The sequence below is a fragment of the Cuculus canorus genome, chromosome 3, assembly GCF_017976375.1.
Source record: "Cuculus canorus isolate bCucCan1 chromosome 3, bCucCan1.pri, whole genome shotgun sequence".
In the NCBI taxonomy this organism is placed as follows: Eukaryota; Metazoa; Chordata; class Aves; order Cuculiformes; family Cuculidae; genus Cuculus; species Cuculus canorus.
The window spans coordinates 101,240,618-101,255,102 of NC_071403.1; the positions used below are offsets into that span (position 1 = coordinate 101,240,618).

Genomic DNA, 14,485 nt, shown 5'->3' on the forward strand with positions numbered 1-14,485 from the left:
GAGTGCAGTGATAAGGGGTAATGGTTGTAAGCTGAAAGACGACAGATTTAAACATTAGGAAGAAATGTTTTACTGGGGGCAGTGAGGCACTGGCACAGGTTGCCCAGGGAAGTTGTGGATGCCCCATCCCTGGAGGTGTTCAAGGCCAGGCTGGATGAGGCTTTGAGCAGCCTGGTCTGGTGGGAGGTGTCCCTGCCTATGGCAGGGGGGTTGGAACTGGATGATCTTTAAGCTCCCTTCCAACGAAACCATGCTATGATTCTGTGAGTCAGGCCTCTGGAAGTCGAGGAACACCCGTGCAAGTCGGCTGCCCCTCAATGCATTCGTAAAGGGCTGCTTGTCAGTGTCTCTGGGCCTCGGACGGGCACGGCCAAGCCCTGCAGCCGCCTGCAAGGCTCACGGGGCCCTGCTTTCTCCTTCGCTTCTCCAGAGGCAGCCCCCTGCTGTCCCGCAGCCTCCTCGCCGTGACTGCCCTGCTCCCCTCAGCGTCCCGTAGGAAGCATGCGGGGGCCGAGGCGGCGCCGGAACCGCACGGAAGCTGCTCAGGCGCTGAGCTATTGGCAGCCAGCGGCGCGCCCCGTCCTGCCTCAGCCCCGGCGGGAGGCACGAGCGGCCGCCATCACCCGTCCGCGCCGCCACCCCCGCCCCCAGCGTCGCACACACCCTTCCCTGTCGCCGCTGACTTTGATTGACGTCTAGGGCCGTTACTTCCGCCGGAAGCGCACTGCTGCCGCGCTCGGGGCTGTTGCCCGGCAACGCGGACGCGCTCCCGCGCCGTTTCAATGGCAGCGGGGAGGCGGGGCCCGCCGTTGCTATGAGAGAGCCGCTACTACCCCTCCCCTCCTACCGCTGTTGCCGCGGCGCTGACTTTGATAGGCGCTTGAGGGCGCTACTTCCGGCGGAAGTGCATGCCCCCCGGGCCGTAGCCCGGCAACGGGGACGCGGGGCCGGCATGGAGGCGGTGTCGCTGCCCGCCGCCCTGGAGCTGGCGGCCGGCGGCGGTGTGGGGCTCGGCCCGGAGAAGCGGGCGGTGCTGGGCACCTCGCTGCCGCTCCTGCAGCGCGACTACCGCTTCCAGCGGGTCCGGTTTTGGGGGTGTATCCAGGGCGTGCGCGGCGTCTACTACCTGGCCGAGGGGCTGGGCCCCGACCGCGCCGCGCCCCGCAGCCGTCTCTACAGGTGCGGGGCTGCCTCCCTTCCGCTCCCGGGGCGGGGGGAGAGCGGTCTCCGCGGTGGGTGGGGGAGAGGAGGCGGGACTGCGAGAGAGTGTGTCGGTGCGAGAGAGTGTCCGTCTGTCGGTGTGTGAGAGAGAGAAAGTGTGTCCGTCCTTGTGGGGGAGAGAGAGAAAGTGTGTCTGTGTGCAAGTGCATGTGTGAGTGCATCTGTGCTTGTGTACATGTGTTTCTGCATGTGCGCATGTCTGTGTGCATGCATGTGCATGTGTCCGCATGCATGTACTTGTGTCTGTGTGCGTGTGCCCTGCTCTTCTGGAGGGAGCATTGCTGTGTCCCAAGAGGCCTGGTGAGGCTTGCATTGAGCCCTGTTATTCAGTGGGCTTGGGCTGTGTTGTGCTTGTCGCCGGCAGCTTGAACTGTGTCGAATGGAGCCTCCTGCCACCAGCGACCAAGGAGATGGTTGTGCTGGCTGGGAAGCTGAAAGGCCGCTTTCAGGGGGATCCTTCTTTTGAGTACGACTACACTGAGATAAATGCAGAAGATGCTGAAAGGTTGTTGGAAGATGGTAAGGAGGTAAATAGAACAAAACACTTCCAACTCCCTTCACTACAGTTGTACCCCTCAACACTGGACAGGTGGAGGCTCCTCTTCCTTGTTTGTAATGAGTAGACTGAGCCTGTGCTCAGACAGAATATGTACAATTTCCTCTTTACTGTCATTGTGTAGCAGCACTTTCTTGATTGACCTCTTACTTCAGTTACTCCTGGATGTAGATGTAACAGTAGACATGGCTTAGGAATGTTATACCTCCCATGTGTTTTATTATGCACAATCGGTATAGATCCTTACTGCAGTTTCTGAAGCTTTAATAGGAACTGCAGGCACCGTTCTTCATAAAGCAATAGACCGGTCAAAAGTAGCTTAATTGAGAGGGAGGGAGGAAGGGAGGGAGGGATGAAGAGAGGGATAGTTAGCTCTCTGGTGAGTCTGGACTGTCTGCTCCTAACCACATTTTCTCTCATACCTTTTGAGAAGAACGTCCTGTTTGTGGCCCGCTTAGTGGCATTGGGCTCCAAGCTGATGAGTGAGTCCATTGTGGTTTCTCCTGTCACCTTGAGTTTATCTTCAGAAATGACAACAAGGAAAGCCCTACCTTTAAAATTTGCTTATTTTACTTTAAAGCCCATCATCAAGGAGGAGACCCGCCTCGTAGCTACGATAGAACAAATAGACTCAGCAGTCGGTATCGTACCCCGGGGTGCATTTGTGAAGACTCCCCTTGGGTCTGTGCATGAAAACAGAAACTTTGAAGGTAAATTGTCATTGTCTTTATCAATCAGGATCAACTGTACTTTGATCATAAAAGCTGTAAATTAAGATTAATTTCTCTCGTTGGTGTTTTGATGTGAGGTTTATTTTTCCATTGGGTAAGGTGAACAGGGAGGGGAGAATCCAATGGCACTAATGTTCAGGTGTATGATTCAGCTCTGGAAGATGGGAAGTGAGTCAGTAATGGCTCTGAGTCACTAAACCTGTAGTTTCATTTGTCTATGTATAGTTTATATCAGTGTTTAGCACTTATAGCTGCAGGGAATTCTCCATCTAGGTACAGGATGTTACCAAATGGGCAGAGAGAGTTGGTCTCAGCTCAGAGCCCATTGCTTGTCTGGGACTACACAGTTAGCATGGTCTGCAGTGCACAACATTAGGGAGTGCTGCCACCCATCTGTAGCAAGACTTCAGTCTTATGTGGAGTCTGCTGGAGAAAGATTGTGATTCTGTCACAGGCTGTCTGCTTAGAGAAACAATATGATATTCAATGTTATAAGAATGTTAGCTGAGCCTGCTGTATTGATGGTTACCAATGGCTGTTTGCAGGTCTTTCTTTGATGGAGGCAAAAAAGTTAAGTTCCTATTTCCATTTTACTGAGCCTGTTAACCTGAAGAATAAAACCCTGCTGGAAAAGGCTGACCTGGACCCATCTGTTGACTTTCTAGACTCTCTGGAACATGATATTCCACAAGGTAAGGCTAGCAGAATCAACAGATGCAATAAAAGGGAAGGCAGTCCAAGTAGCCTGGGAAACAGCAAGGCAACAAGGTGTTGGGTTACTGTGGAGCTGGTATGATTGGGAGAAGTTCCTGCAAATCTATAAAGGAACTTTATCCTTTAGTAAATATTGTACTTTATTTCCTTTTTAAGCAATTCTAAATGCTTGTAATGGTAAGATGCAAGCGTACCAGAGCTGTCACATCCACATAAGTATGACCACACCAGCAGTTATCCTCTCTGGCTAAGTGTCACATTCCCTCCTGATTTCTGTAAAGCCTGTGACAGCTGGTATCCCTATGGGGGAGATAACTCCACCAGTGATAGAGAGAATTTATGTGGTTTGAAGTATTTCACACCTCTGGTCCCGCCCAGCACTGCTGCTCTTTATCTAAATGGGCTCTCATTAACACTAAGCCGATATCGCTGAGAGGCTGAATTCAAACGTTCCTTTGATAAACTGTTAGAAATGCTTTAGTGTGGAATTATCTGTACTCTAGCAGGATTACAAGCCGTGGAAGGAGAAAGGAAGACCTGCGTATTGGAATGTATCATCAGTTCACATCTTTACTGTTGTGCTTGACAACTGTTAAATATATTTAAAGTCTCTTCCAGAGAGTCTTGACTCCTCTGGCAGAGTATTTTTTTGTAGGTATGGGAATGACTTGTTATTTGTTTCTAACTGCTTTTTGCTCATTTGCTGCACTTTTTGGATTAGGCCAAGTTTTTTCACATCCTGCTGTCTAGAAATATTCCTGGGACAGAATCAGACCTCGGGTTTGCTATTTTATTCCTATCCTGGAGTAGCAGGATAAGGGTAGTAGAGGAGCTATGCCAAATGGAATGAGCTGGAAGGACAGCAAATTGCCATATAGCTTTTCAGACTTTGTCTCGTTCATATATCTCTCTATATATCTTTTTAAATATATATATCACCTAGTCTCTTCTTTGGCAAAAAGAGCCCTACCCTTTATTTCCTAGGGTTTTTGGTAGGGAGGCTTAATTTTGCGAGGCCTGAAGCCACAGAGCCACTGGAGCAGAAGGTGAATCTGCAGTGTCTTTCTATTTTTCAACTAGAAAGCAGGCTCCAAGGGCTAAGAGCCTGAAGGCTAATTTGCAATGCAGAGCTGGTTTTAGCCACCTTCAGCTGTGATGGAAAAGGGCACCTTTGAAAGATTTGCATCTAGTTCAAGACTCCAGGCAGTTGGCAGGTCGTGCTGTGTTTTAGACATTTCTCTCCCTCTACTCCACTCTCGTGAGACCCCACCTGGACTGTTGTCTCCAGTTCTGGAATCTCCAACATAAGAAACATGTGGAACTGTTGCAACGGGTCCAGAGGAGGGCTATGAAGGTGATCAGAGGGCTGGAGCACCTCTGCTATGAGAACAAGCTGGGAGAGTTGGGGTTGTTCAGCCTGCAGAAGAGAAGGCTGCAGGGAGACCTTGTAGTGGCCTTCCAGTACCTGAAGGAGCTGCAGGAAAGCTGGGGAAGGACTTTTTACAAGGGCATGTACTGATAGGATGAGGGGGAATGGCTTTAAGTTGGAAGGGAGAAGATTTATATTGGACATTAGGAAGAAATTCTTCATGATGAGAGTGGTGAGGAACTGGAACAGGTTGCCCAGGGAATTTGTGGATGCCTGGAAGCGTATTCCTGGAAGTGTTCCAGGCCAGGTTGGATGGGGCCTTGAGCAGCCTGGTCTGGTGGGATGTGTCCTAGACCACGGCAAAGCGGTTGGATCTGATCTTTAAGGTTCTTTCCAACCCAAACCATTCTATGATTCTATGGCACTTTTATTGAAGTCTTTAAATCAATTTGACTTGTAGATGTATTTTACCCAGTGGCAAGTAGAAAGTGGGGTTCTGCCATGCCACTGTCAGGTTTATCTTCCTTTGACAACCTGAGGTCTCTGTAAGCGTGAACCTTTGCCCCTCTTCCTGGGAGGTTGTTGCTGTTAGTGCAGATCTTGGTCTCCTTAAAAAAAGTTACCTCTCAAAGACTACCTGAGCTCATGTGCAGCTGAGTGCTTCTTAATGGAAGAGGAGAAGATTCATCATGGTGTCTGCGCAGCTCTGGCTGTATTGTCCTGCTCTTTTTTGGACTGAACCTGAAGATTGATGGAATTACCTTGTCTGGCAAAGGAAATAAGACAGGAACTGGTTACAGAATCAGCAAGGCATATAGCCTCTCTAATTGCAGTCTATCCCATGCAGATAGGAGCTCTGACATTAAAGAAAGATCAACCCACCCCCCTTTAACAAGCATTCAGGTTGCCTAAAGTTCTGGTTGCTTGTGAAAATGTGTGTGTGTGGAAGGAACAGAGGAGGGCAGACACAGGATGTCTTCTGATTTTATCAGCACGGCTCAGCCAAAGTCGCTCTCTTCTGGTTGCAAGGCACTAAAACTCTGATTCTTGGATTACCTTCCTTCAACTCTGCCAGTGCATGTTGGTCCTGACCCAGAGCAGACAGCGCTTTTTCTTTTTCCTGACATGTTGTTCTCGGCTCTGGCAAATCTCCTAATCTTCACCTGAAGCTTTTCTTGCACTTTCTTTTCAACAGTTATTGCCAGGACAGAAGTAGGAATTCCCAAATTTACCGCATCTAGAATTGTGACAGAAGCCAGAATTGTCTCTGTCCTCAGCAAATATATGAACAGTGGGCAAAGGGTGATGCTCCTAGCCTACACGTTGGATAGAATTCTCTAGGCATCTTAAAAGACCTAAAGAACAGGACTGAGAGATTAAGGGATGATTTTAACTTGTCTAAAAGTAAGAACTTTGTTGTTACTTTTTCTTTATTAATTGGAGACTAAGCATCTGTGATGGCTGTCAGCTGTCATGAAATGTATGGTGTGTCATTAGAGGAGAGCAGAGGTGTCTTACAGAATGGAAAGTTGGAGGCAGAGAGAAGATTTTATATGACAGCTGAGAGGTGGGAAGAAAGGAAGTTAAAACTGTGTTGAATAAAGGTAACAATGGTAGAAATGGAGAATTCACTGCAAGAGTGGAAAAACTGGAGTTTTGTAACAAAACTGTCTGCCACCCTAATCTTTACCAGTGATATCTGTGGTGATTGTGTGTTCCAGATTCTGTCTCTGCCTATCGAATTATCTGTGTACTTTAAGAGTTCAGAATATGTTGGTGTTCCTCCCCTCATCATACTGTGAGTCTGTCTGTTTTCTCTTGGTGTCTCAGCTCCCAGAGGCAAGTGACTGTGCGACTTAGCTTTTATTAAAAAAAAAACATTTCTTTTAAAAATTGTTGTAGAGAAAAGCGGGAAAACATGAACCTGGTCTAAAAAAGCAAATTCAGTCAGTTTATCCCCTTTTAAAATTTCCAGCTCTCTGAGCTAAACTGATGAGTTTGAGTGGCCTGACTTATGATTTTTCAAATGTGGAGAGGTGGTGATACTGATCTTCTGTCACTACAGTATCAGACCATGTAATGCTTCATTCAGATCCAAATGGCCAGCTGGCCAGAATGTTGCATACTGGGATCTGTAGGTTTTGTTGGCCATATGTCTGCATTAAAGATAAGCTTGTTTGCTCTAGTCTAAGCAGACAATCTGCTCAACTTTATGCACAATTAGATATAGTCTTGCAGCTGCTGGCAGATTGCCCGCGTGGTCCTTTCTGCTGCGTGGAGTCCGGCACCCTAGGCGATAGCGTTTCAGGAACTAGAGTTGTGGCAGTTTTACATGTGCTTGTAGATAATGGAATGGCAAAACAAATAGCAGTAATTCCTAGCGTGCCTACAGCGTTTTCACTTGATGACCTAATGATGTGTAGGTATGAAATAATAGCCTTTTGTGAGGCATTGATGTCATGGGGAAAGTGAAATGGGGAAGGATGTTTTTACTGTGACCGTGCTACCGGATCAGGCTGTGCTACATTCTGCAAGGATAAAGGAAGAGGATGGGAGAAAACCTAAGGTACTAGTGTGTTATGGAAGGCTTGGGAAGAAGTAAAGCTAGGGATGAAAAATTTAGTTCCTCAGTGCTTTCAAACTACAGTTTAGAAAAGTAATAACTTGACTCTTAACGTTTGTTACAGATTACTGACTCGGATAGATCACTTTGATATGGAGATGAGGAACACCAACAGGGCACTGTTAAAAACTGATGCAGGAGGGCAGATATGTCAGAGGCAAAGAAAAAGTAAAATGTAGATAGGAAAAGATATGAGCGGAAGTAGGATTTATATCGGAAGACTTTTTCAAAAGTTATGACTCCCACTCAATAAATAGCTGCTGTTGTCTGAAAGCCTACCACAGTTCACTGGTAGAATAAGAGTAGGATTTAGAATTTTAAAAAGCAATTTGAAAAGGAAATGCATAAAGTTGGGAACAATTAATGATTGATATATTTTTTTAATTAATAATGAGTAGAAAATGACGAAGCCAGGATGACCTGGACTAGTCCATGACAACTGTAATGAGAATTTTCTTCCAGTATATCGAGAGGAAAACAAGGCATAGTAATAGTACTGGAAACTATTGCTAAATGGTGATGGTTAAAAGGCCATTAAGAATATGGAAGGGCAGAAATGATCAAGAATTTTTTTTCTGGTTTGTTTTTGGAAGGAATATGGACTTGCATTAAGTGAAAATAATAAAATACTGTTTCTGACAGTTTTCAGACTGTTTTCTAGGGGAGGATAGAGCTAGGCAACCTTTACTTTGAGTAAAAAAAAAATGAAAATGAAAGAGCCAGATAAGTTACACCTGAAATCATCGTCCTGGGAGGCTTGTGGCATACCTATGATGCTAAACTTTAATAAATACCAGTATTGCAGACATAATCTCTTACCTTGATTAGTAATTGCGATTCAGAAGTTACTGAATGGGTGTATTTCTGGAAGGGATCAGAAGGGGCTTCAGTTGGAACCAGTGCCAGTACTGATATTCAACTTGCTTACAAATGGTCTAGAAGTAAAGGACTGGTGGAGAGACAAATAATGACAACGACAGGATGGCTACGGAGATCTGGTAAACTGGGCTTACTTTATTAAAGTACATTTTGATATAGCTACTTACAAAGTAAAATATCTAAGATCAAGGCCTGGAAGCCAGGCTTCAAGAACTGTGTTCTGGAAGATGTAGCTCTGAAAAGAAATCCAGGCACAACCCACTGAACATCAGCTCCCAGTCTGATCCTGAGACTTAAAAGGCTAATATGATCTGTGCATGTGTAAACAAGGGCGTAGCAAATAGGAGCAGGGAGGTGACTTTACTTTTGCATGCACTGTTAGTGGAATCAGAACTGGATTACTGCACATTGCAAAACTGGAGAGTTGCAGAAAAGAGCCACAAAATGATTCAATGGCTAGTGAGAGACATAAACAGTTCAATCTGTTTATCTTGCAGAAAACAACATGAGAATGACTGTATTACACTGTGTAAATACTCCATGGACTTTTAAGTATTGGGTACTGAAGATCTATTTAGTATAGCAGAAAAAGGCATAACAGGAGTCAGCAGCTGAAAATTACATCCAGAAAAACTAAAATGAAAAATTAGGTACAAATTTTAATAGTGAAATGATTACCACCTAGCAAGGGCAATGGATGAGTCTGTTTCTCGGTGTCTTAGCATCATGCTGGATGAGTTTCTGGGAATTGTGTTTTAGCCAAATGTATATATAAGTTGCTAGTCCCAGACATGAGTAACTGAATTCATTTTAATGGGCAGTATTATGTAGGAATCCAGAACAGATGATTTCCTGGTATGCCTGGCTGTAAACTTGATGACAGCTGTGGAGGGTGATGTTTAGCTTGGGCTTCTTCATGGTCATTGACAATAACACAAAGGTGACAATGGGTTCCTGAGACAGTGAATCTTAAAGGCAGGACTTTCAGTACAGCTGGCTTTGCTTTCTGAACTATCACACATGAAGGCTCAAAAGAGGGCTGAGGAGATTCCCGAGTTATTCCTGTCCATTCTGGAGGGTAAACTGGGGAGCTGAGACCTCTTGGATGTAATTGTTGACTCTGTAATGCTGGGAGAGATTTTCTAGCATCATTCTAAATTGGTATACAGCAGCAGTGTGGATCATAGCGAGTCTTCTCTACTTGCTGTTTTAAGATTCAGGTAGAGGAGTAGAAGTGCCTAGATAAAAGATCGTTTCAGCTTCTTTACCCTCTTTCTGTTGAGGAAGTGACAGCTACTCAGTCTGTAGCTCTTTTTCTTCACCTGGAAACGCAAGGCTTTTGCAGCATTCCTTATACAGCAGTACAGACAAAGAGATTTGTGGCTTTTCCCTTGGTTGAATACTTTGGGCACTAGCGTTTCTGTAAGCTTGCTGAACAGTAGCCTGGGTTAGAACGCTAACCTTCTGTCCTCTGAGCTTCATTAGCACACTCTTTATTGGTTTAGCGAAAGACAGTGCTTAATGGGCCCTTGAAGGTGGAGAGGTTGCATTTCTAAGTGGGAGATAGTTTCCTCTGACCACTCTCAAGGGCCATTTTGGTAGTCCCGTCTTGGCTGCCCCAAAAGCCCAGGTGCTGGAAGGATGAAGGACAGGAGATACAAACCTGCTTTATCTCCGTGCATTAACAGGGCTAATTATCTCCCTTTCGACCTGCCCCCTTCCCCCCCCCCCTCCCCCCCCCCCCCAGGCAATTAATCCCCTATCAGCCTTGTCTCCAGCCATTTGAAGAGTCTCTGTCTGCAGAGGTATTTACAACCCCAGCTAGCCAGCAGAGAGCAAGTCGTCTTGTTATCAGGGCTTTAAGACAAATGGCTGCCTATCTCCCCAGTGGCCCTGGAAAATCCAGCAAAGTGCTATGCTGTGCTGGCCACCTACTTTCACCCAGCCTCCCTTCTCCGCTAACATTTCACAGATGTGACCTGAGCCCTCCCCTTTCATTGCTTAACAATAAGCAGCACCTCCCCAGCTCTGTGAAAGCTGAGAGCAAGAGCACTTTACTTCTTAGCCTGCCAAGAGCCACACGGGGACAAGGCTTTTCAAGCTGTCTCACTGAAATCCAAACTAAAAGACCCGTAATGAATGAGAAGGCAGTGCTTCGTGTTAGCAAGGATGAAAAGAAGTGGCCAAAATGTAGACTGAAATACCTAGTGTGGTTCATAGCTATCCTCATTCCTGTTTAGGAGAGGTGCTCCTTAGGATTGGTGAATGTGTGAAACTGAGCTATGGTATCCCATGGAGTTTCTTGACATTTATACAAGTGTTTTTGACAAACAAGGATTTTAACACAATGGTACAGAACAAGTGAAATGCATTAGTGTGCACTAGAACAGTCGGCATTCAGATGTGAGAATTGAACCCAATAGCTGGCTCAGTGGGATATTAGTTAAAGCATTGGTACCTGAATTTTTCTGTTAAAACTGAAGTCAGCCATCCCTAGAAATAATTCTAGGATGGCCGCAGCTGCTACCTTCCAGCAGGGTGCACTATGGTGCCAGCATTGTCAGGGCTGAGCTTAGAAGAGGAAATCACAGAAAACTAAAATACGAAAGAAAAGCACCAAGACCATCATCAAATTTAGGAGAAAGTATGGCCTGAGTTTCCAGACTGTATGTGGTACCTACATTTCAGGAAGTCAATTTATGGAGGAGATACTCTGTCTCTTCCAAGCTTAGGCAATTTCTAGAATGGTCACTGGGCTTTTCAATAGCTTTCTTAGCATCCTGGCCATGATAGGCATGCAGTGGACGTACACAACTACATAAGCATGTCTGCTACATCTTCAAAAGCAGAGATGCTCTTCAGTTTTGTTAGTGATGTGTGGAGTGGGAAGCCACTCCTGCAGTGATCCAAGAGAGTTCCCTGGGAGCAATACAAGATGTTGTCCCTCTTACAACCTGGGGCGCTGCCAGCTCAGGAATTCAAGATCAGACTGGAACCTCTCATGTGGCAGCACGGCAGGAGGACTCCAGAGTCAGCTAGTATTATGGCTTTTGACTGGCTATCCATGGTCTGCCTTGATTTCTGGAAAGGAGTCTGTTTTCCTTGGGCTTTGTGTCTATGGGTTATAAAGCAGCACATTCACTGCTTTTAGGTCCTAGGTCTGTATCACCTCAGGGGTCTTGTTTAGTCAGAGGCCATGGATAAGTTTATACTGGAGTAGGGCTGCCCATCAACGTAGAGCTGTGGTAGTCTTTCGCCCTCCTGACTGCTGCAGTGAAAGAATGAGGACAGAAGCAGAGTCTTTGCAAAAACTTTCCAGGGATTGTATTTAAAGGTTTTGGGTTTTTTTCTCCTTGGTAAAAAAAAAATCATTCCCCCCCCTCCATCTCCATTTCAGCTCTTGGTTCCTTGACTGTGAAAAGGAGATGAACTTCTTGCTGAACTGATAGGAAATTCTGGTAAAGCCTCTTAGAATCAGAAGCTGTAGTTTTATCACCAAATCAGTCAGCTTTGGCTTAACCCTTTCCCTAGGGAATGATAAGAAAAATCACTTGCAGGGGGAAGCCTAGGGCAGTCTGTGTGTCGCTGAAATCAGAATGAGGTCAGCTTTTGCTAGGAGTGATCTATTTCTGAAGGGGCTCCACGTAAGGAGTGGCAGTTCCTGCCTGAGCAGCAGTTGGCATTGGTGCCAGCCGTGCATATAGCTTTCCTTTGCTCTGGCCATAGAACTTTTGCAGGGACGGAGTCAACACGTGTTGTCTTATTTTACTGTATACAAATATCCTATGGATTTAAATAAATAGGGAAAGGAACAAGGGATAGTTGATCTATGGGTTTATTTGTACAGCAGTTGTGCTGTACAGAGATAGCTAGGCTACCCAGGCACTAGGAGATGCTTACCCATCTTTAGTATTCAAAGTTAGCTTGAATATCAACACAAATGCAGTGTGCTGTGTGGGTATGCTCAGTGTGACAGTCTTCTCGGAAACTGGTAAGCTCTTAGGTAATTTGGGCCAGAATTCACATCTAACTTAGTACAAAAACATCAACAGTTTATAAACTGTGCCATCTGTTCCTCATCCTAAGCCCTTTAGTTTAACTGGTCCTGCTAACTTGATGAGGTAAGAAGTGCAACTGGCTTGTAGCCTTGCCCCTCCTGCAGGAGGGTGAATTGGATGTGCTCTAATCATTCCGTGGGTTTTGAATCCAGCATCGACTTCTTTGTGTCCTCTCAGAATTCAGAGATCAATGTGAGGTTCTTTGCCCCTAATCCAGCCCCTGTTCATCATTATCACCTCCTCAAAGTGGTCAATGCTTTGTTATCAGGAGAGGCGAAATCTTACAAGGTGGCCATAATCTTCTCTGAGAGTCACAGATATTCTCCCGTGGGTAAGAAAGTGACAGTGACCGAAAGCTCTAGGGGGAAGCAGGCTAGAACAAAGCTGTCCATAGCATCCTTTCATCAAACTGTTAATCTTTCTTTCAAAGACATCACATTTGTTTCGTGACAAAAGCCCCAAAGAAGCTGAATTGAGCCTGAAATCCTGTAGCAAGATTTAGAGGAAGCGTCTTTCATTCAGAGCAGGGAGGAGCGAGAGACTCCTTCTTTTTCTTCCTACCAACCAATGGGCTCACAGAAGCCCACGAAGGTGACGGATTAATGCAGGGGCTCCCCAGGTAGATGCTACGTGACTCCTGGCACGCTCCACAGCGACCAGCTGAACAAGAAATATGGAGTGTAACAAGATTCAGTGTGAACTTGTGCTTTGGAAGGAGGATGCTTTGCCACCGAGAGATTTCTGAATTTACTACAGAAGGCCCAAGATACGATGATCTGTATTGTAGTTGTTAGCAGGGGTTTTAATCAGTTTTCCCTCTCCTTATAAGTTTTGATTGCATATTGTCTTGCTGTTTCCTCTAGTGCACAGCCCCATTCCAGATCTTTGTTCTGGATGCTTTCTTTGCAAAATCTACATTTTTTTTTTTTTTACAGCAACAAAAGTAAAAAGGATTCTAGCTATATTCTAATTATTGGGCGAATTTCGGACGAAAGGGCAAACTAACTGGACTATAAGGAAGGCTGTAATTTGATATGTATTACTTCTGTGCTAGCTTTTTCAGCCCTTTCCATCCTCTGTTGCTCATTTATATCTGTGTATTGGCCCTTCTTTTGTGTTGGCATTGCTGGCTGTGCAGACAAATTCCAGCAGGAAAAATAACTTTATTTTTGTCTAGACTATTTTTCAGCCAGTTCGTTTTCCTGACCTGGTTCGCTGAGCAGTAAATAAACACTTTTGTGGTCTCTACGATGGAAGAATGATGAGAGGGGGAGTAAGGGTTTGAGGGAAGAGGCTGCTTCAACTGGATTAAGCTGCATCGTCTTCAGATGTCTGACTATGGCCTGAATTTCACCCAGTACTCAGAGGCACCTGAATACTGTGCATCTGGGACAGCATTGCAATCCTTGAGTCTTCCTTGTCAGCAGGAAATGGGTACCTGGTGTGTAAATGGAAGGTCCAGGCCTGTCTTAATCATTTGTGCTGTAGAGGTGTCCCCAGGGAGAGACGATAATGGAGAGAAAAAGCCTCTGAAGTAAGATCATTTTACTTTGAGGTTTGGGCATGGTTGTATTTGTGTGTCAAAGACATGGTAAGCAGTAGGACCATGCAAGAGCTGTTTGGCAGCATCTGACTGTTTGTAAGCTGTGCTTTCCTGGCTCTGGAGGCTTTAAAAAATAGTACTGAACCTGCAACCAGTCTGTGTTTTTATTTAATTATTCTTAAATAGTTATTTGGGGAATTGGAAATATTGACAGCAGTGTTAACATATGGGGTGCAGGTGGTGTGTCAAGCAAATGAAAGAGATTTAATTTGCAGCCAGTAAGTGGCATGAAGGAGTTTGAGCCCCACATAAGAGTGTTTGGATGTGTCCTTATAGCTGGTAGGCTGTGCATGAAATCTCTGTGTGGCAAAAATTGTTGAGAGCCAGAGCACAGTGACCTTTCCTTACAGCTGCTCTGCTTTGAAATTTGTCTTTGCTCCCTATAGGTAGCAAATTAGAAGTAAGAAGCTCTTCCCAGTATAGGATTTTCTGTTGGAGGGAAATGGAATCTAAATCCCAGGGGTGTAGTGTACCTTTGTCAGAGCTAAGTGCTTGGGGGTCACATGGCCAAGCAGCGGCTGCTTTTGCAAAGGGAAGTGGTTATATTGCCCCTCTCTGGGTGTTAATATTTGTCTTATAACTCCTTACTTCACTCACACTCGGGACTGACTGGAGCAAGACGTGTTATAACCTGCTCTTGTGGCAGCAGCATATTGTGTTAATGGTCAGTGCAACCATGCCGTAGCTGCTTTTCCCTTGCGACGTTTCTTCCTTTGAAGAGGAATTGATAA

General features: G+C 45.5%; 1 protein-coding gene across 4 annotated transcripts in view; it reads left to right on the top strand.

Moving 5' to 3' along the window:
• Positions 1-910: 910 nt before the first annotated feature.
• RSPH9 (radial spoke head component 9) overlaps positions 911-14,485 on the top strand; it is a 30,456-nt gene continuing 16,881 nt past the window's right edge. For 2 of the 4 annotated variants that reach the window (XM_054062096.1, XM_054062094.1), the window contains exons 1-4: positions 911-1,179; positions 1,586-1,748; positions 2,358-2,487; positions 3,054-3,200. In XM_054062096.1, the coding sequence (XP_053918071.1) occupies positions 953-1,179; positions 1,586-1,748; positions 2,358-2,487; positions 3,054-3,200 (667 nt within the window). In that variant the 5' untranslated portion in view covers positions 911-952. Of the gene's footprint in view, positions 1,180-1,585; positions 1,749-2,357; positions 2,488-3,053; positions 3,201-3,725; positions 3,830-6,312; positions 6,391-14,485 lie in introns of those variants that run through there. The other 2 variants (XM_054062097.1, XM_054062095.1) reach the window with 2 other exon arrangements.